Source organism: Gymnoscopelus microlampas (assembly GCF_963454915.1).
Source record: "Gymnoscopelus microlampas genome assembly, chromosome: 8".
Classification (NCBI taxonomy): Eukaryota; Metazoa; Chordata; class Actinopteri; order Myctophiformes; family Myctophidae; genus Gymnoscopelus; species Gymnoscopelus microlampas.
This window is the reverse complement of record NC_139945.1, coordinates 17,728,927-17,752,111: the sequence shown is the minus strand read 5'-3', so window position 1 is coordinate 17,752,111 and position 23,185 is coordinate 17,728,927. Positions and strand designations below refer to the sequence as shown.

Sequence of the window (23,185 nt, the reverse complement as noted above, 5' to 3'; positions counted from 1 at the left end):
CATATGTGCCCTGTGCAATGTTTGATTACGAAGCCTAAAAGGCAAACATAAATTAAAATGTTATTCATGTTCCAATGTTCAACGCCAAAAGCACCATTAAATCGTTAATCGCAATTATTTGTGTGACAATGAATGGTCAATTTAAATGTGTAATTGTGACAGCCCTACTTATCAGTGGCCCCGCCCCCTGTCACAACATGTTTGTTCCTTAGTTCAGTGGTTCTCAACCTTTTTGGCTGGCGACCCCCAAAATAGACTTGACCCGAGTCACGCGACCCCCCCATCCTTCACGACTCCTTCACGACAAGTGCGTGCATGCATATAGACAGTGGTGGAAAGTAACTAAGTATATTTACTCAAGTACTGTACTTAAGTGCAATTTTGAGGTACTTTTACTCCACTACAATTATTTGAAAACATTAGTTACTAGTTACTTTGCAGATATAAATTATTATATTATAAAACACACATTAACCACTCTAGAACTATTTTATACCTATGCTATTTGAAAATAGCCGATCTACAACGCATCGCGACGCGTTGTGAGCTTGTAGATCTGCTATTTTCAAATATTTAGTACTTTTACTTTTGATACTTTAAGTACATTTTGATGCCAATACTTTTGTACTTTTACTCAAGTAAATTTTGAATTCTGGACTTTTACTTGTAACAGAGTATTTTTATATTGCAGTATTGGTACTTTTACTTAAGTAAAGAATTTGAGTACTTTTTCCACCACTGCATATAGATGGATTGCAATGAGAAACTTAAACTATGGAACAAACTAGAGTTTAGTTTGTGCCATAGTTTAAGTGTCTCACCGCGGTCCATTTGCACACTCTCAGAGTTAAATAACACTGCTGACAGTGTTCGTGTCCCACGTATATCAGTTCACTATAATGCTGAGGATTTTGGAAGATGTCTTTGTCTGTTATTAATCAGGCCCCCACATAGATTAATAATGCTCTGTCATGTCTGTGACCAAAATGACCCAAACTCTGTGATAGATGGCTTCAGTACCCGCTGTTAATTCTATGTAAAAGGAGGAGTGACAGGCGGAGACGGATGGACCATTAATTCCATTTGTCCCTGTTCATTTTCCCTTCCGTCATTCTTTTACTGCACAGGGCAAGACATCATCACTGAGAGAGATGAATTAATGAGAGAGAGACAGACAGACAGACAGACATGGAGGGAGGGAGGGAGGGAGATACAGAAATGAATTTGCTCTGCATCGATCGAAGTCGTTTAAAATTCATGTTTTCCCTCAACCACTTTTTTTCATTCTCTTCTTTATTTTTCTTTCTCTCTATCTCTCTCTCTCTTTCTCTCTCAGCTCTCATCATTCCTATCTTGGATCAGAACAAGAGCAAGGCCATTTCTGTTTTACTGGTAAGGCACTCTCTATCACACACACGCACACGCACACGCACACACACACACACACACACACACACACACACACACACACACACACACACACACACACACACACACACACACACACACACACACACACACACACAGGAAAATCCAAAGTGTAAATTTAATAGACCCGTTAAAACTGTGGATTTAACTGTGAACACACAAGCTGTGTCTCCTATCTACAGTATGTGAGATGTCTCACAGCGTATAGATCTAAATATGTGAGATGTCTCACAGCGTATAGATCTATCTATGTGAGATGTCTCACAGCGTATAGATCTATCTATGTGAGATGTCTCACAGCGTATAGATCTAACAGCAGATTATGTTATACTACGTGTTATTAACTTAGCAAGGTTGACGGGTCAAACACAATGAGACGGCCCCTTATCTTCTTTAATGTAATTGAACCAGAGTCTACAAACCACCATGTGATTATTCACACACTATTGGGGATCTTTCAGCTTTCTCTAATGCATATTTCAATGGCAACATTACCAAACATTATACAGACACCATTGAACCTCATCAGCAGATCAGCTATAGAGGCCCATGCACAGATACACAGTACAATATTGAGTGTACAAAAAAAATATATATATCTATAAATATATTTACCTTTATTTAAATATATATTTATATTTACCTTTTATCCTAGTTTCTTTGCAATGTGACCATTTACATTTTTGATGACTGTGGTTCATGCCATTTACTCAGATTTCCAGTCATTCTGGATAAGAGTGCCTAGCCTGGGACCAGACGAATCTGCCAGTGCAAAAAAAAATTGCCCTCTAGTCTGGCTACGCGAGGCTAAAGAGCGCCTGCTAAATGCGTGAATGTTTTATTGTAAATTGTAAATTACGATGACACGCAAGAGCTCAAGATATCACTGTGTAGATATATCCTGGTACAGGACTGTTTGGAGTATAGCTACATCATTGCTATAATAGTCTCTCTTTACATTGTTAGCAATACAAAAAGTATGAATTTTGTTACAACAAAGCAGGCAAACAAAATATAAAACCCACATGAACATATTTGCCTCCCAGTGTGGTTTGTTGGGTTGAGGGTGTGTTTTGTCTTCCCAGCCATGCTAGTCAAGGCTAGTCAACAAATATTGCATCCAAGGACATGTCAACACATTTAGAGATACATGTAGTGTAGTGCTAGCCTGCCACAGTCCCTGTTGACTCCTCAATATGCTTTGTTAATTTAACTCAGAGAGAGTACAAATGGAACCAGATGTTACATTTGTACGCTCTCTGAGTTTATAGGTTTTTTATTATTATTATTATTATTAGCTGTTGCCTGAACGGCAGCTAGTCTTCCTGGGGTCCAAGACAACAAAATACATGAACAATTACATATACATAAAAAGAGAATATTACATCCTCAATGTATTACACACAAACAAAGTAAAAAAAACGCATATCACAAGTCATTACTCACATAAGAAATTCGATTTTAAAAGAAAAAACAAATATAAAAATTTAAATTCGGTAGACAATTAAGGTGCACCAACCATAAAACAATGATTTATTCTAAGACATTATTAAAATGTCCTGAGTATATATAAAGTCACAATTTCCTTTTAAAACAAACCATTCCTTTGACACCACATCACAAGGAAGACTGTTCCATAATGTAATTGCCCTCTTCATAGAAAAGGTCCATTTGATTCCATTTAACACTCAGGATTGCACTGTGTAGCGAGAGTGGCAGCCTCTGCACCTTTATCACTCTCACAAGCATCCAATCATTGATCCACCGGTACATTGTTTACACTAGAATCCTCAAGGACCGCAAGGGATATAACCTGTCAGCTTCACTGTGTTTTTATCCCCTTGCTGATGTACTGTGTTTGGTGTAAGGAGCAGCATGACCTCATGGGGCTGCTAGCGAGGCTTTCAAGACTCTTGTTTTGTCATTGTGCGTGACGACGGAACGGAATTGTAAACTGTACTTTGTTTTATTGTACACAGTGAAATCCTGTGTGCTTGTGTTAAAAATATACTTAATTTAAGTGTGTGTGTGTGTGTGTGTGTGTGTGTGTGTGTGTGTGTGTGTGTGTGTGTGTGTGTGTGTGTGTGTGTGTGTGTGTGTGTGTGTGTGTGTGTCACAGGTGAGCTGTAAACCCCTGACAGACCAGGATGAGTTGTACCTCAATACTTTAGAGAAACATGTAAGTGTAACTGTACGGCACCCCCATACATTCAGACACCTGTACCCACCTACAACCCCTCCCACTCACCCCATAAATTCAGACACCTGTACCCACCCTACAACCCCTCCCACTCACCGCATACATTCAGACCCTGTACCCACCCTACAACCCCTCCCACTCACCGCATACATTCAGACACTGTACCCACCCTACCCTACTATCCTCAAATTGCTATTCCTAAAGAATACATTTTACATTTCTAAATGTGCTCCTCGGAGCACAGGTCTCCGCCAGGCCAGGTAGTAGAAGTCAATCTTAGCCAATTGAAAAATCGTACAGGTACAGGTACAGTATACACAAAAATGTGTTTTAAAAAAATCGTCCTCCTGGTGGCGCTATAACATTCCAAAATATGTGGGGCAGAGGTTCAGGGAGTGTGTGTGCACAGTGTCATTTCGATCGGAGATTAGCTGTACACAGACGGACGGACAGGGGCGAAAACCTAGTCTTGGTCTGGCGGAGGCAACAATGCATTACACTTTAACTGAATCTATTTGTCAACTAAATCAACTGTAGATTTCGATCGGAATCAACTAATACTAGACTAAAACTAAAACATCTCATCAGATGACTAAAATATGACTAAAATCAGGGGCGTCACGTCCATTCACTGTGTGTACGACGCGACACCCTCACTCTCACAGATCCGTGATTTCATACCCCCCACTTTTTTGGGGAAAAAAAATGTTTTGATAATAAATCGGTAAAATCAGGCAAAAACAAGAATTAAATAACCTAACCCTAACCCTAAAACCGAAATAAAGTAACCAAAACACGAAAAAAAGTAACAAAATCTGCCCAAAAAATGCACATTTTTTTTTTACATTTGACAGTTACAAATGTTTTTCACACTTTTTCAAAAATAGCAGATCTACAAGCTCATAGCGCGGCACTCGGTGCCGCGCTATGAGCTTGTTTATCTGCTATTTTTGAATAGCCAAAGTGTAAAGTAAGGGGTATAGTCCACCGAAAGTCCCCCCCCCCCCCCCCCCCACCTTCTGAGAGCCTGTGACGTCCCTCACTAAAATTCAATTGAATTTTATTCAAAAGACTATGACTCAAACTCAATAGAAAAAAGTGCTGTCAAAATGAACACTGCTCAGCTCAGTTAGCAAAGGACAACACTCCACATGTCCCAGACTCTGCCAGTCTGCCTGCATGGCTCCCAAGATGTGGACCACCCATTGCAGTCAATACTGCAGACTCACTCCCGATTTTCCGTCGTAATGTGAAGACTCACCTACTCAGACTCTCGCACTACCACTTCAATCTCCCTGTATTTACCCCTTTTTGCTACACTGCTCTCTCTGCATTCTATGTATGATTATTTAGCTTGCTTATTCTTAAGTAAGAGCATCTGCTAAATGTCCACATTGATTGTAAATTCATACCCATTCAAGACCTGGAACGCATCTGTGTCACTTTAGTTTTTTTTAATAAATTTCTTTGGCTATTCAAAAATATTGGCTATTCAAAAATAGCAGATATACAAGCTCATCTATGAGCTTGTAGATCTGCTATCTGCTAAAAATCTTGGAGAAAAAAAAGGTTTTATTTTTTTCATTTAGAAAACATTTTTAACCAGAGTTTTTTTTTGTTTACTTCACCCACTGCCAGCATTAATAACATTGTAAAAAAAAAAGTACACAGGAGCCGAGATACAGGATTTTAAAGTAATAAGTTAACCAAGGAGTGAATGGAGCTAGACATCTTTGGATGGCGATATCTCTGGTTCTGTGTGGATAAATTGGGCGGGGGGGGGATTGTTTTCTTTCTTTTTTTTCCAACAACGGTTATACTCGTTGCTGGCAGGTAACGGGTGTATTTTTCAACAACGGTTATACTCGTTGTTGGCAGGTAATGTGTTAAGAATCGGCTCAGGTCTTGATGGGTTAAGTTCTGACATGATTTACATCTGCCTCTCTCATTCACACGCAGAACATCGTCTCTGTCGGGTGGAAAAAAAACTCATAATGTCCAAAACTGTTACTTTTCTGGATACAAAAAATAAATAAATAGCAAAAGTAGCAGATCGGCAAGCTCAAAACATGTCGCTTCGGGATCTGCGGATCTTCTACGTTTGATGCTTTTGTTTGATGCTGTAGTATGATCAAGTAGGGCGTTAATTTACAAAAAAAACACAAAAACTTAGAATATGAAGATACGAGGTTTCTGCCAGACAGCTAAGATATAGTATCTGTCTCAGTGCATTGACCTGTGTGTGTGTGTGTGTGTGTGTGTGTGTGTGTGTGTGTGTGTGTGTGTGTGTGTGTGTGTGTGTGTGTGTGTGTGTGTGTGTGTGTGCGTGTGCGCGTGTGCGTGTGTGGTTCTTCTCCCCAGGTGTCAGTTGCATGTCAGCGGGTCAGCAAGCTTCAGTCGTCGTACCAGAGACCTCCCCTCAGCCCCTCCCCCATCACAGCCCACAATGCACTGCTGTCGCCCCTGTCTGACCAGGACTACTGCCAACTGGACCAAAACATTCTACAGCTTTGTGGTATAACAGCACAGTGGTTCTCAAACCTTTTCATGCCAAGGACCCCTAAAATTATATTGTTTAGGCCGCGGACCCCCCCCCCCCCCCCATCTGAAAAATATATCTAACTATATAAATGGCGACCAACTTCCGCACCCTCGGTGTCCACACCCCACAGCTCTGTTATCGACTAAACAACGCACCGCCAGACCACATGTCGGCAACTGACTCGCCACGGCGGCCGCGCTGAATTTACGCCTCGCGTAGGGGACATCTCACTGCTAACTACACCTTTTCCACCGCGCAACATAATTAATTCTACTCACCAAATGTCGGACAAAACGGAAGGGGAGGCAGCTTCGTACCGTTTACCGTGCGCACGACCTCATCACCACAACACCACGCAGCCGCTGCGGGGGTTTTTTCCTTTTTTTCCTAACTTTTTTTTTGGTCACCATTTTCTCCAGGCACCATTTCTGGTGTAACGTCGGGTGTTTCTTTTCACCAGCCAATCACCTTTCACGTTGCCACGTCCGTTGCCACGTCGCGCTGACGTACGCTAAACAAGCGCTGCCGTGCGCACAATGCAAACGAGCCCAAAGGCGCGCAAAAATAAGCCCACCATTGCTTAGACACAAAGTCAGACCTGGCAACGCAGCCTACGCCAATCATGTGTGAGAGATCTACAAGCTATGGGCCAGAGACGCCACCGTATCTTAGCAACAACTACAGCGCTCACTCTCATTGGTCGTGTCACGCTAAGAGCAGTCTCCAGACAATGGCATCGCAGACAGCTTGCTGTTACTGCTGTAGCCATCACAGGCAGTTGCAGCACGACGGACAGGGCGCTGTGATAGCTGCCATGTCGCTAACGCTAACCTGGTTGTCATGCCTGCAGCGCCTGTGCAATCACTTTGTCAACAATGCACGTTCGTGTGGTGAATGTCTATATTGCTGCTCAGTTCGTCCATTGTAGATGGTGTACCCCCCCCCCCCCAATACACGTACTTGATCTGGGACCCCCCCATTCTGTTTCACTCCGTTCCACAAGTAAATATTGTGAAAATAGCCGATCTACAAGCTCGAAACGCCTCACGTTGACAGGCTTTGTAAGCTTGGAGATCGGCTATTCTCTACATGATTGCCTCTTTCTTACATTCTTTGCCAATGTGGCCCATGTTTTCATAGCATAGTTTATTGACTACTGTTGCAGAAATGGCCAATTCCTTTACTTTCGGTTTTTTATTGTCTCCGCCAGGCCGAAAGGCATGGCGCAAGACTATGTTTCACCCCCTGTCCGTCCGTCTGTGATAGCTAATCTCTCACATCGTTGACTTGATCGCAGCAAAAGAACAGCCCAATGTGGAGAGTCAGTGAGAGCTGGATAAACGACGTAAAATGTGTCAAAAGGAGTCTGTACGGCTGTCGATAAATGAACACATGACGTCGGTGGGAGAGGAGATATTGTGTCTTTTGGACAAACAGCAGCGTGGTGCTGATATTTGTTGTGTGAAGCAGCTTAATGTCAGAGTGTTTGTGTTGGAGCGCCTCAGTGCGGCTGCAGAGTTCATGTGCAACCTCTTCCAGAGAGACACAGAGACACTAGATACTCTGCTGGGGAAAAAAAACACTGCTGGGCATTGACTTTCCTATGGACATTGATCTACACACTGCAGGTATATCTGCTACACACACAACATCAAACTACACACTGCAGGTATGATGCAGCGTTTGCATTACAGCCAGCATGCCAGCGTAGTTCCCATATGGTTTCAAGGTGGGCTAAACCATATGGACCCCATGTCAGCAATGTCAGCAGCATCCACTTCAGTCCCAACAGCGATGCCCATGCAGGCTATAAGTAGCTTCTACCTGGCCCTTACGTGGGCCCCAACTAGCCATGTTTATGTGGGACCAAGGCGGGTCCTAACTGGGTTTGCCCATGCAGGCTTTAACTGGGTTCTACCTGGGCCCTAGGTGTACCCTAACCAACCACAGTGCAGTGCCCATCGCTCCAATTGTTGTGACGTCAGGGCTCTCAATACTGCACATTGCTGGAGGAGGAGGGGCCGCAGGGCGACCGCACACATCGCTGAACCAATGGTAGCCCACGGATGTTTCCTCTGTGGATTTACAATCTGCCCCTCTATGCCACATATCATCCGCACTACAGGGTCTTCACTGACCGAGCCACGGCCCCACTCACCCTCATGACGCTACGCCACTTAAACGTGCGGCAGCATGCGCTGGGTTGCCAGGTTTGCACAGCCTGCGCCAGAAACAAGCAACCACCTTCATGAAAAAAAAAAAAACACCGAAATGGTCCGCAATGTTCCAGGGGTGTCCCCGCGCGTCCCAACACTCCACAGGGGGTCAGTGGACCATCAGGGGGTCCGCGGACCCCCTGTGGACCCCCTGAAACATAACAAATATTATTTCTTCAAATTTTTTCCTTTTTCAAAAAAACTTTTCCACAGTTTCACTCCGGCGATTTGGGTCCCCCAATATACACACGCCGACGCTGGGCCCCGTGCGCGGCTGGGGTTGAGGGGGGCGTAGCCCCCCGAAACTCTAGTATATAATAAAACAATTTATTCAAACACAAGATTTATAACAAATCACAATAACAAATTGCAGATATACAAGCTTGTATATCTGCTATGTTTGAATAGCCAATGTATAAAATATGGATAAAGGGGTTAAAATGATTGTGATGCTGTTTTAACACATTTTCTCAGGGACCCCCTGGAACCCCCTCACGGACCACTGGTTTAGCATACACACACACGCACACGCACACTCACACTCACACGCACACGCACACACACACACACGCACACACACACACACACACACACACACACACACACACACACACACACACACACACACACACACACACACACACACACACACACTCACTTTTTTTTTTTTTTTTCAAAGACCCCCCATAACTCTGAGAGTGGACAATTAAAGGGTTTCATCTGCTGGCTATCATAAAATGTATGTATGTATTTTTCCCCCAAGGACAAGAAGAATGGATGGTGTAAGAGAGAGAAAAGCATTTTGTGTGGAAGTGTGGTTTTCAGACAGGCCAGCCTATACTGGATCGTGTTAATAGAATACATTCTAAATGCAACCTGTAAGGGTCAGTTTGGAACCCCCTCAGGGAACCCTTAAAGACAGTGTGAAAAAGACAGTGTGAAAACCAGCAGCGCGAGGAAGAGGCCAGAGAAGAGGGAGACGAAGGAGGCATGGGGGTCCACAGGGGTCCAGGACCCCCGACAGAGGGACTGGTAATGAAGTAAACACGGAGAGGAGGGGGGTGGGCAGACGGGGCACTGATCCACGTGGGGAGTACCTCTGCTTCTGATCAGCGGCAAGTCTCTCGGGGGGGAGGGGCAATTGTTGTGATGATCGATATTGTTCTGATTGTTTTCCTCCCCCCACATTTTATGTCATGGACCCCAAAATAGATTTCAATTAACCCATCAAGACCTGGAACGCATCTGTGTCACTTTTTCATTTGAGCTAAAAAATAATTATTTTACGCTTTAGGCTATTCAAAAATAGCAGATCTACAAGCTCGTAGCGCGGCACCGAGTGCCGCGCTACGAGCTTGTAGATCTGCTATTTTCGAAAAATCGTGAAAATGTGTGCAAATCTTTGAATATATATTCTTTTAAAGCGAACATTTTTAACTCTATTCTTTGCTTCTGGGGGGTCCACGGAACAAAATATTTTGAGATGGGGGTCGGTGGCCAAATACATATCGTTTTGGGGGATCCTTGACGTGAAGAAGTTTGAGCACCACTGATATAGAAACATACGTTTTTTCAGAATACTGTTGGGATTTAGAAGACATTTGTACAATGGGCTTCAGGTTTTAATGGGTTAGGCCAACACTGATGTTGCTGTCAGACAGACACCTCTTATCTCCATATTCTAACATTTGTGTTTTTTTTTTTCGCAAATTAATTCCCTCCTTGATCACACTACAGCGTCACACGAAAGCATCAAAAAGCAGCAGATCCACACGCTTGAAACATCCGTCGAATCGGCACGTTTGGAGCTTGTAGATCTGCTACCTTTGCTGTTGTGAATTTGAATCCTGAAAAGAAACTTTGGACAAATGAGGTTTCCACCCCGACAGAGACGATATGTTTTGGCTTTAATTAAATTGTCATCCATGTCATGTAATTATTATAATAATCACTCTGAATTAAATTAAATGAGGACATTAAAGGCATCCTCATTTGTCTCCTGGGAGGGGGGGTCCTCCCCGGATTCCACTTTGAACATCACTGCCTAAGGCCAGTTGTTCTCAAAGTGGAGTCTTTGGAGCCCCCCTCAAGGACCCCTGGCAGTCCCCAGCAAAACGACTTAATATAGCATCAAAATCAGTTTAAAGGTAGGGTAAGTTATTTGCTTTGGTTAAAATAAGTGTTAAATAGCTCTATATTCTGATAGTACTCATTGCTATAGAGTGTTTGTTCAGTAAAAGGAGTCTCCTTGTCTCTCCAGCTCTTTATTAAACAGAAAATGCATTATCAGTGCTCTCTCCTGATTGGCTTAAACTTTGTCACCTACCTGAAAATGTTCTATATTCTCTTTACTTAAGAGCTGGAGAGACCCCTGTGACCAAACAAACGCTCTGTAGCAATGATTACTATCAGAATATAGTACTTTAACCTTAAAGAAATATATATATATATATATCACTTACCCTACCTTTAACCACTACAAGCCTATTATGATATTTGCTAATTGCACACTCTCAGAACTATAGTTCAGAAAGCCTGTCCGAACTGATTTGTCTGACGTTGAAGGAGCATGCATTGACCTTTAACCCATTGATACCTGGAACGCATCTGTGTCACTTTAGATGTCTTTGGCTATTCAAAAATAGCAGATATACAAGCTCATAGCGCGGCACCGAGTGCCGCGCTATGAGTTTGTAGATCTGCTATTTTTGAAAAATCGTGAACATTTTTTTTTTATATTTTTTTCCGAAAAACTATCAGGATTTAGATTTTTTTTTAGAAGCGGCCTCAGGTCTTAATGGGTTAAGAAGACACAATGCCATTTATATTTACAGAAAACTGCCTGCCGGCAATGCAAACATTGGTGCATGTGTTTGTTTGTTTGTTTGTTTGTATGCATATGTATGGTTAAGGTTAGTGTGTGTGTGTGTGTGTGTGTGTGTGTGTGTGTGTGTGTGTGTGTGTGTGTGTGTGTGTGTGTGTGTGTGTGTGTGTGTGTGTGTGTGTGTGTGTGTGTGTGTGTGCGTGCGTGCGTGCGTGCGTGCGTGCGTGCGTGCGTGCGTGCGTGCGTGCGTGTGTGTGCATGCGTGTGTGTGTAATCACTTCCATTATTTATGAGGATATATACAGGTATAACTGTAAAATGCCTTCACTGGGCCATGTGTCAGACCTTCCATGTGCTATTATTGACAGAACCAATCTAATTCATGAAGGGTTCTTTATTCAGATGACTTAAAGTATTACCTTAGGCAGCCCTTACAAACCCAGGAGAGTTGCTTACAGTATGAGTGTGTCTCTATTGGTGTGTGTGTGTGTGTGTGTGTGTGTGTGTGTGTGTGTGTGTGTGTGTGTGTGTGTGTGTGTGTGTGTGTGTGTGTGTGTGTGTGTGTGTGTGTGTGTGTGTGTGTGTGTGTGTGTGTGTGTGTGTGTGTGTGTGTGCGTGCGCACGTGTGTGTGCGTGTGTGCATGTGTTTGTTTCTATGTCTGTTTGTGGGGAAATATATGCATTTGTTTACATGCAAATGTGACTAGCCTCGCATACAGTATCTACGTATTTGTTTGTGTGTGTGTGTGTCTGTGTGTCTGTGTGTCTGTCTGTCTGTCTGTCTGTCTGTCTGTCTGTCTGTCTGTCTGTCTGTCTGTCTGTCTGTCTGTCTGTCTGTCTGTCTGTGTGTGTGTGTGTGTGTGTGTGTGTGTGTGTGTGTGTGTGTGTGTGTGAGAGAGAAAGATGTGAAATCAATTTAAAGGGTTAATTCAGCACAAACAATACTTGCTCCAGTTACAACCAGGCCATGTTGACGCATCTCTTCACATTATTGTATTTATTTTCATAAGGACCAGAAAACCATTACCTACTGCAGTGGTTCTCAAAGTGGGGTCTGCAGTGGTTCTCAAAGTGGGGTCTGCAGTGGTTCTCAAAGTGGGGTCTGCAGTGGTTCTCAAAGTGGGGTCCAACACGATGTGACGTGTTGTGAGCTCGTAGATCTGCTATTTTCAAATAGCTCATGTATATGTTAAAGTGCTCATGTGGCCCTTAGTCACTTCTTTTGGGCTGGTTTTCCTAGACCTGGTTGCTTGTTTCTCTCACAGAATCTGGCAACACTGGCCACTGAGGACACCGTCCCTTTGAATGTCTTAAATACCTCGTCTTCCTCTCTGTTTCAGGTGAGCTCTATGACCTTGATGCCGCCTCGCTCCAGATCAAAGTCATCAATTATGTAAGTTGTGGGGGATCGTTTGTGCACGCACGCACGCACGCACGCACGCACGCACGCACGCACGCACGCACGCACACACACACACACACACACACACACACACACACACACACACACACACACACACACACACACACACACACACACACACACAGGCAGCCAACTGTCAAAGCTGCATACATGAAATTCATGAAAAACGATGTTTCCCCCTCTCTATGTCCTCTTCCTCGCCTTTCATCTCTCTCTCTCTCTCTCTCTCTCTCTCTCTCTCTCTCTCTCTCTCTCTCTCTCTCTCTCTCTCTCTCTCTCCCGTGGCCCTCCATCCATCAGTATCACCCCATCTTTCTACTCTTGTTATCCGCTCTGCGTTTCTGCACGGCGAGCTGTTTATCTAGCCAGGTCTTAACACTTCATCAATTACCCCATAACATCATCCCCTGATGGGGCCGAGAGAGCATGGTTGAGAGAGGAGAGAGAGAGAGAGAGAGAGAGAGAAGCGGGAGTGGGCCTTCAGGGAAGTACGAGAGGCTACCGAACGTACACACTGTTTATTTAACTCTGAGAGTATATATCATCGCTGTCGGGTGGGAATAGCCTGACGCTCAGCCTGAATATACATTGTGTTATCGCTAGAATTGTTTTAACCCATTAAAACCAAGAAAGCATCTGTGTCATTTTAGATTTTAGCTATATAGAATGCAACATACATTTTTCAGGAAACTCTTAGGATTTAGAAGTGGTTTAAGCTCACAGCGCGTCACTTTGTGCTACCGCGCTGCACGCTTGTAAATCTGCTATTCTTGAAATTCCTTGAAAAATCTTGAAAGTGTTCTTTCGAGTCTCTTCTGGGGGTCCTTGGCACAAAACGTTTTCAGATGGGGGCCCGCGGCCAAAATATATATCAATTTGGGGGTCCATGGCGGAGGGGCCAACCGCCCGGCAGGCGGGCGGACGTATCTCTGACGTCATGCTCATGTAACTACATCGTCACGCTCATGTCACCATGAGCTATAACCATATAAGGAGTTCCCAATGCTGCTACGCCCAAATATGGAGTGTGTTGTCTAACCTCAATGTGTCGTCATGGCATCAACATCAACAAATCAGTCAACTCCATATATGGGCATAAAAGGGGGCATGCCCATATATGGTTATATACTGACGACATGCGGGATCTCCATATATGGGCATGAAAGGGACAAGGACTGACAGATACAGAGATCTCCATACAGTATATGGGCATATCAGTTGGATTGGAACTTAGTAAAAGTACTTTTCAGGATTCAAATAAAAAAATAGCAAAATTAGCAGATCTACAAGCTCAAAACGTGCCGCTTTGCACTGCGTTTTGAGCTTGTGGATCTGCTACTTTTGATCACTTTGTGTGATGCTGTAGTGTGATCAAGTAGGGCATTAATTAAAACAAAACACAAAAAGTTAAAATATGGAGATTAGAATTTTTTGCCGGAAAACAACGATATACTTGCAGTACCAAACGTAAGAATCATTTTGCAGAATGGCCCATTTCATAATCATAGTATTATTAATGCATAGTATAATCCATTAATGTACTGATTTTAATTCCTTTATGTGCTGCAGGCTAGCTTAACCTATAATAATACATGATCATGTATCACTTAATGAAAGTTTTGTATTATTAATCTAAATCTAATATTAACTAGTAACTAAAATTTGTAAAATAATTATAGTGGAGTAAAAAGTATTTTGTTTGCCTCTGAGATGTGGTGGAATTGAAGTATAAAGTATTAAATAAAATGGAATATATTCAAGTGAAGTAAAAGATCTACAAGATCACAACCAAACAAACTCAGCCTTCCTTCTCATGACACAGCAAGTTGAGAGATTGAACCACCTGAGCAGTAAGCTAAGGGTAATGGCATTACTACGATACAGCCGGAAAATTGTTAATTAAATAAATGTTTCCCAGTATAGGCTTGTTGTATTGTCTTTACAAAAAGATAAAAAACTGTGTGCATTTTCGGTCCCCCTCCCCCCTGCATGATAGCACATAGCCAGGCATGTGTCTATCTTGCCTATGCCATATTAATTGCACACTGAGGATTTGACTGTGTTCACTAGCCTAACAGCGGGGAAGTGTCTCACCGCACCCCATACTGTGTATTAGTATAAAATACTAATTATACAAAGAGAGATGAATAAAGGAGGGATGAAATGAATCTGACAGATGGAGAGGGGGAGAGGGGGTTGAAGGTGATACCACGTCAAAAAGACAAAGTCTACAGGAGCATGAGGCTACTGCATTATACATTACAGTATGCACGTACGGTTAATATACTATATGCATACTTAAAGAGGTGGTGCCATGGTTTTGCACTTTTTCTGTTTTTCATGTGTCTATGAGGTTGATAGAACTTTATTAAGCCCCCTGGTGGTGTTTTTATGGTGTTTTATGTCTTCTCTGACTACTTTGAGTTTCTTCCTGGAGGCTGAAACCTTGAGGGTCAAACGTGCCAATAGAAAAACAGCGCTTTAGTGACAGTAAAAACATGCCCTCCCCCTCATTCTCATAACACAGCAGGTGTGGGCATGAGGAGGAGGAGGGACTAGGACAGGTGGGTGGTGTTAAGGTGGTGGAGGAGGTGCTAAGGTGAGAACCAGGTATACTTAATGAACTGGAGGCGTGTCCACATAAAAACATAATTTTAACACTTTATGTACACTTTTTTGAAAACAATCTTCCTCCTAGTATAACCATAATACCTGATGATTATGTTTTAGGGGGGGGGGGGTCACTGACAATCCCGGCACCCCGTCTTTAATATACACTTAAGGTTATTATACTGTAGTTGTCACGGTGCGGGGCAGAGAAGTGTAGGACCCAAGCGCAGACAGTGAGCAGAGACAGAACGAATCAGATGCGGGGGGATTTATTACTTAAACAGGGAATAAAAGGGCAACAGGTAACAGACAGAACACTGCAACAGCATTAATGAACCGACACAGACTGGAAACAGAGGGGCATACAAATAGACAGGGACTAACTAGGCACAGGTGAGAACAAAGGACAATTAACACATGATTGGCTGTAACAGAACAAGACACAGGTGAACTATAATTGCAAAGACATACTGGTGAGACAAGACAGGAAGCAACAACTAGGGCAGACAGGAAACACCACGACAACACTACAAAATAAGGGTACAGAACAAAAGCAGGGCAACAACAACAGAGTAACAGAATAACAAGACTACATACAGAACAGAACAAAGGCCTAATAAGTCCAAGACCTTATAAGGGCAGGAAGGTCTAAATAATAATATCAAAGTCCACGGCCCGAGGAGCGGACCGTGACAGTAGTCTTCATTTTTATCATTAATTTATTTTGAGGTTTTGGTAAAAGGTTTTGTTAATTGTAATAATATTGTAATGATAATATAGCATGAATATTTAAAAAAAACGATAGCAATAAATAAGAACTTGAAGTATATACTACATTAGAGTTCAATTGATCCAAGGTGGAACACAATCGATTGATTCGTTGACCCCTTAAAATAAACTTGCTCCTGAAAATGCACTCGGCCCACGCGTCTGACCACCGATTTAACATAGCAGTAATAAGGGGTGCTATAGCAATGTGCTGTAAGTCACACACCTAACAGGTTTCTGAAAAACATATGTTGCTATAATAATATCAGTGGTGCTCAAACCTTTTTCATGTCAAGGACCCCCAAAATGATATGTATTCGGCCGCCGACCCCATCTCAAAATATTTTGTTCCAGGGACCCCCCCAGAAGCAAAGATTTTAGTTATAATTGTTCGCTTAAAAAATATTGCTGTCAGGCAGAAACCAGCTAACTCAATTTTTTTCCCATAAATCAGTGCTATTGAACACCCTTTACGTCTATGTGTTGATTAAAAAAATATTGAACCAATGAAAAGTATTAAAAAGTGCTTCTGACAAAAAAACAGCTAACTCCATTGGATCCTCAAACTTTCTGCTAAACCAGTCCACCAAAGGGGGGTGGAGTTAGCTGGTTTTGCTGACTCCAGGCTCCACCTAGCCTGGTTCCAGACCATAGACCCCGCCCACTCTCTGTGTGGACTGCTCCTCTTGGTCTGGTGTCATAATGTGAGCCTATGGCTTTTCACGGTCGAAGAAAAACCTATCATATCAGAGTCGGAGGTGGGAGTGGTCTAACGACAAGCCAATCAGCGAATATCTGCTAAAACAAGCTGAGCGATGACGTCAGATGTAGGCGGATCCGTGGATCTCTTGGGATTGGTTTAGGGAAATTTGAATCCCCTCCCCCTGGTAATCTCGGACACTGCAGCCAATGGCAGACTGAAGCTCCACACAGCTCAGGCTAGGCTCCACCCCCTTTTTGACCTCCAACCTCATTGTGAGCTTGGTGGTCCATTCAGCTGTTCTTATCAATGACGATTTTTGTTTTGTTTTAGTCATTTCCTGATTTTTTTACATTTTGGAGTTAGCTGGTTTCTGCCAGACAGCAGAGATATTCAAAGATTTGCACAAAATGTTCTAGCTTGTTGTTTGGTGCCTGCAGTACCAAAGTACCAGTTGCTGCCATGACTTCATCTAATGTCAAATCTGTTTCCCAGCTCTGCTATTGCCTCTTCATCCAATTTAGTCCATTTACCTGTCTCTTAGGAGCTCAGTCGTTTGGTCCTGGCTGTGGCCGGATGTGCTGTTTGAGCTGCTTGTTACCGGTCACAGTAGAATTCATGAAAACATGTACTTATTACCCGTGGGTACAGTGACTGATTTGCCTTTTTCGTTCTTAACTTAAAAAGACGGCCTGTGAGGCCTGTGACTAAGTAATCTGGTGAGCAGTTTGTGTGGTGTATCTTTTGAGGGGACATATACATACATGCACGCATACAGATGTACAACCTTTGTGTTTACATACAGTACATGCACTGTACATACGCTACATACACACATACATACAGATGTACGTACATACGTCCGTATGTCTGTATATCTATGTATGTATACTATGTATGCATGCATGCATGTATGTATGTATGTATGTATGTATACAGTATATATGTATGTATGTATGTATGTATGTATACAGTATATATGTATATATGTATGTATGTATGTATGTATGTATGTATGTATGTATGTACATACATGATAATACAGACAGCTCTAGACAGCGCGGTAAGGCCATAAAAGGAGTAGAGCAGCAAAGTAGGAGAGTGCTGCAGCTACATCATGTGTGTGCAGCAGGACGCAGCCAGTGACTGACTGCAGGCTGTACTAAATGTATTCTGAATCTGTACTGTAAATGATTTGCCTCGCCTGTTTATTGTCTCATTCATAACCAAGGACAGGAGGGGGGGCGAGAGAGACAGAGAGAGAGAGAGACACACACAGAGAGAGAGAGAGAGAGAGAGAGACTCTTGCTTGCTTCCGAACAACTCTCGGTTGAGCGCAGCTTACTTGGGGGGCGGGGGGGGGGGCGGGGTTGTCAGGAGATTAACAGTATTGGTGACGGGGGTGGAGCGGTATTATGTGTGTGGATATGTTGGACATGTTTCTTTGTGCATGCGAGTGGGTGTGTGCGCGCGCGTGCGTGTGTGTGACTACAGGGTAGTGTTGTGCTGGCAGGGTACTGTGTTTATTTCTGTCCTGGTTTGTTTTCTATCCAGCTCTCTGGATTACTATGAAAGATGCTGTGAGGAGACACTGCCATTATTACTGGCTGTGTGCGCGTGCTTGTGTGCCTGTGTGTAGCTATTACTATACTTGTAATGCGTCCGTGTGTACCTAATACAGTACAGTATAAAGTGCAGGTCTATGAATGTGAATGAATTCTCCCATCACGTGTGCTACCTGTGCGAGATTGGCAGGCAGCGGCGCAGCAGGTCGTATAAACAGCAGGAGTGGCGGAGAGACGCAGACTGAATACGCTGCACCCTCATTTCCACTGCTACACCCGTGGAATCCTGAGTGTTCATTTAACTCTGAGAGTGTACCATTTGTACACTCTCAGAGTCACTAATGGATTTTTACAAATGGAAATTTTACGGTGTAGTAACTCTGGCACACCTTTATAGAATAAGTCTCTCAAAGGTTGTGCTATTGACTGAAAAACATTGATCTCAAAGTCAAAATAAAAGCGGTACACATTGATATTCACCAGCGTCTGAGATCTATGACAGCGTTTAAAACCTGAACGATTTTCTTTCACTTTTTAAATCATTTTACAAGATTGCATGATGCAGTCTAGGATAAAAGACACATTTTCATTAGTAGAGGTTCTGGCCTCTACGCGGCCCTCACACCGATCCGACCGATATGTCTGAGTCATAGTGTCTTTGTGCGCTTTGTCAGAGTACCCGTGGTACCCGGGTCCATATACAGCAGGGGTGGGCAACTCTGATAATGGAGAGGGCCACTGTATTTCCACACTCACTATGCCATTCTATGTCACACAAAAGTTGCGACGCGTTTTGAGCTTGTAGATCGGCTATTTTAGCTATTTTTTTTATTGGAATCCTGATTTTTTTTTTCTACTTTTGAATTGGGATCCTGAAAAGTAACATTCGTATTTAATTTGAAATGCATTTAGTTATACTTATATTAACCTTATGGATTTAATTACAAATACATTGGACATAAAAAGACAATAGAATTGTAATACTAGTCATCAAGCTACTAATATAGACTGAAGTAATTAAAGCGGGTCATGTTTGCATGTTTGGAATTGTAACAGCTGAAATCAATAATATATCAGTATTCTGATATTAACCTGCGGGCCGCTTTAAGTGAGGGTGGGGGCCTGATAGATTACTTTATCATTTTACAAACACCTTAGGCTCAGATCACACATTGGAATAAGATAACACAGACACAGTTGGAGATCTCCGTCATATTTTACTTGGTACCAAGGAGCCAATGTCCAGCTTTACCTGAATCATTTCTGAAGTACAAATACTTTACATTGGTTTATATACAGCAACATGAGACAGGAGATACAGTTAAGCAGGAGGCAGGGCTTAGGAAGTACTCAAAAGTATTAGGATACGAGTAATAGGTACTAAATGTAATAGATTAGAGCGTATTTGAGACTTCAGTGGGAGCAGAGAGCTGTGCCTCCAAGGGCTGGAGACACTATAAGATAGCCGTGGAATGTCAACATCTGTAACTTACAATAATAGACCATTCAGTATTGGCCCTTAGTTCTGTCCTCCTCTCAGTACCAAGCACAGTAGAAATGAACATTTATGCATTAATTATATGAACACATTATATAAAACTGAGAATCGGACCTTTCAGGGCCGCGTGTGGCCCCCGGGCCGCCAGTTGCCCATGTATGATATACAGTATGGGCATGCCAATACACATCGGGTGCCAAACACGGTTCAAACCGTGTTTTCAAAGAGTAGCGCTTTGGTGCCAAAAACAGTTCAAACCGAGTTATCAGTCTTTTTGTTTTTTTCGTTTTTTTCCACAAGGGGGGGGGGGCTAGCGCAGCACTGGAATCACCCATGAACACCCTAAGTAAGGGCCAGATGGATCACCGTGACAAAAAATCTGGTTCCCATCCGCTTCCATTCTATCTCCTTGCTAAAAACCTCAGTACTGTATCTCCTCAACTTTTTACAGTGGGCAAAACGATGCGCGATCGCTTTGCAATGGTGACTCGCATGAGACGTGTTGTTGTTCCAGACTTTAGCCAGGACCATCCATTGCTGTGCGCGCATGCATTGTTTACGTGCGTGTGCTCGCCGTGGAGTCCACAGCTCTAAACAGCGCAGTGTTGCAGACGGTGAGATTTCTGGCACCGAACGTAATCTGTTATTATAAAATTCTGGCACCCGATGTGTTAATGATATAAAACGCCTCGCTTCACGCTGCGTTTCGTGCTGCTACTTTCGCAACGCGTTTACCGAAAAACTAAAAGTTAAAATATGGAGATGAGACATTCCTGCCCGACAGCGACGATATGCTCTAGGACATTGGTTCTCAAAGTGGGGTCCGGGGACCCCCAGGGGTACTTGAGGGGGTTCCAGGGGGTACCCATCAAAATATGTGAATATAGCATCACAATAATTATGACCTTTTATACTTTGGCTATTCAAAAATAGCAGATATACAAGCTCATAGCGCGGCACCGAGTGCCGCGCTATGAGCTTGTAGATCTGCTATTTTTGAAAAATCGTGAAAATGTGTGCAAACCTTTGAATATATATATATATTTAAGCCAACATTTGTTGCTCAAATCTTTGCTTCTGGGGGTCCCTGGAACAAAATATTTGAGATGGGGGTCCGCGGTCAGATACATATCATTTTGGGGGTCCTTGACATGATAAAGTTTGAGAACCAATGCTCTAGCAGTGTTAAAACAGTAGGTGATTATATTGTATGCAGGCTCTCTACATTTGCGGTTGAAGGAAGAGTTAGAATAGGGAAGAGAGAGTCGAGAAAAAGGAACACAAAAACAAGACAAAATATAGCTGCAAGCAGCGATAATACGGGGCCAGTGAATAGAGAGAGAGAGAGACATGGAAACGGAATAGATTGAAGAGAGTGACATGGAAACAATAGATTGATGAGAGAGAGAGATGGAAACATAATGGTTTGATTGGACATCTCAACCTACTGCCATTAACAGGATTCGAACTCTCAACCTTCAGACTAATAGGCTGCAACACTACCTATAGTGCTATAGCTTTGTCCAGGCTGATATTGTCTGTTGAAGATCATAAACTCTTGCCTTCTTTCATGAACCAAGCCCCTGTTTCACTAACACTAAGATCACTCGTTCACAAACCATTTACCAATGAAGAAATTGTACATCTCCTCAGAACCAAAACTAGTGAAAGTAGCCGATCTACAAGCTCACAAACCATGAAAAGTTGTGAGATTGTAGATCAGCTATTTTCAGAATGAAGTATGTCATACGTTGAAAAAACGTACTCTCAAATAAGCATTTCAGGTTGTCTTTACCATTTGCACATGTATTCATTGATACAGTCATGTTGTTTGCAATTCAACTTAAATTAAGTCTGCATCAAGTGAGGCTTGAACTGGCGACCCTGAGATTGTGAGGCCTTCATTTAAGGGAGACGCCATTGGCCCAACAGATAAGTAACTGTGAAAAAGGAGATCACACAGATGATACAGTTTCACGCAAATAGCTGAAAAATCCTGGGTTTAAGTGTTTTTCAAACTGCTCAAAATTGCGGACAATCTAAGGGCGGAGCTTACTGGTCAAAGCGATAGATGTGTTCCTCATGAGTCAAGGCACATGTGTAAGCAAGTTTCACGACTTTCGGCCAAACGGGGCATGACTTATGCCTGTTTAAAGTATGCCTTTTCAAAAAATTGCTATAGCGCCCCCTTTTGGCCAATTGGAGTGAGATTGGTTTCAGTGATATTTGGAATGACCCTGTACATTTCTGCCAAGTTTCAAAGAAATGTGAGTCTGCATGAATGTTTTAGGCACAGATGAATAATTTTCATAAAACTGTAATAGTTAAAATCTATCTCCTCCTGGGATTTTTGAGCAATCTGCACGAAACATTTTACACATGAACTTTGGACCACTGCCTACAAAAATTTCCAACGGATTTTCCATAAGTGAAAAAATGCAGAAGTTAGGAGCCAATGACTGTTTTTCATATAATTCAAAATGGTGGGCGATCTAAAGGTCAGAGGTCAAAAGTCAGACCACGAAAGTTGTCGGGCATGAAGAGACGCATGTGTGTATCGAAGTTTCATGGTTGTAGGTCAAACAGGGCATGAGTTGTACCTGTTCAAAGTTGGCACTTTCAATTGAGTGCTATAGCGCCACCCTTTGACGAATGAGTGTGAGAATTATTTCTTGGTAGTTTTTCATGAGCATCTACCATATGGCCGAGTTTCGTAAAAAGCGTATGCACGGTTAAGCCAGAACTGGCAAAAACAAGTATTTTTCAAACTGCTCAAAATTGCGGAAAATCTAAGGGCGGAGCTTAATGGTCAAATCGATACGTGTGTTCCTCATGAGTCAAGGCACATGTGTAAGCAAGTTTCACGACTTTCGGCCAAACGAGGCATGACTTATGCCTGTTTAAAGTCTGCCTTTTCAAAAAATTGCTATAGCGCCCCCTTTTGGCCAATTGGAGTAAGATTGGTTTCAGTGATATTTGGAATGACCCTCTACATTTCTGCAAAGTTTCAAAGAAATGTGAGTCTGCATGTATGTTTTAGGCACAGATGAATAATTTTCATAAAACTGTAATAGTTAAAATCTATCTCCTCCTGGGATTTTTGAGCAATCTGCACGAAACGTTTCACACTTGAACTTTGGACCACTTTCTACAAAAATTTCCAACGGATTTTCCATAAGTGAAAAAATGCAGAAGTTAGGAGCCAATGACTGTTTTTCATATAATTCAAAATGGTGGGAGATCTAAAGGTCAGAGGTCAAAAGTCAGAGTTTGAAAGTTGTTCAGCATGAGGAGACGCATATGTGTATCCAAGTTTCATGGCTGTAGGTCAAACAGGGCATGAGTTGTACCTGTTCAAAGTTGGCATTTTCAATTGAGCGCTATAGCGCCACCTTTGGACGAAAGATTGTG

General features: G+C 42.6%; 1 protein-coding gene across 2 annotated transcripts in view; it reads left to right on the top strand.

The window, feature by feature from the left end:
• pde2a (phosphodiesterase 2A) overlaps positions 1-23,185 on the top strand; it is a 340,034-nt gene that overhangs the window by 275,000 nt on the left and 41,849 nt on the right. For both annotated transcript variants that reach the window (XM_084065531.1, XM_084065532.1), the window contains exons 6-9: positions 1,337-1,392; positions 3,548-3,607; positions 5,990-6,143; positions 12,551-12,603. In XM_084065531.1, the coding sequence (XP_083921657.1) occupies positions 1,337-1,392; positions 3,548-3,607; positions 5,990-6,143; positions 12,551-12,603 (323 nt within the window). The remainder of the gene's footprint in view (positions 1-1,336; positions 1,393-3,547; positions 3,608-5,989; positions 6,144-12,550; positions 12,604-23,185) is intronic.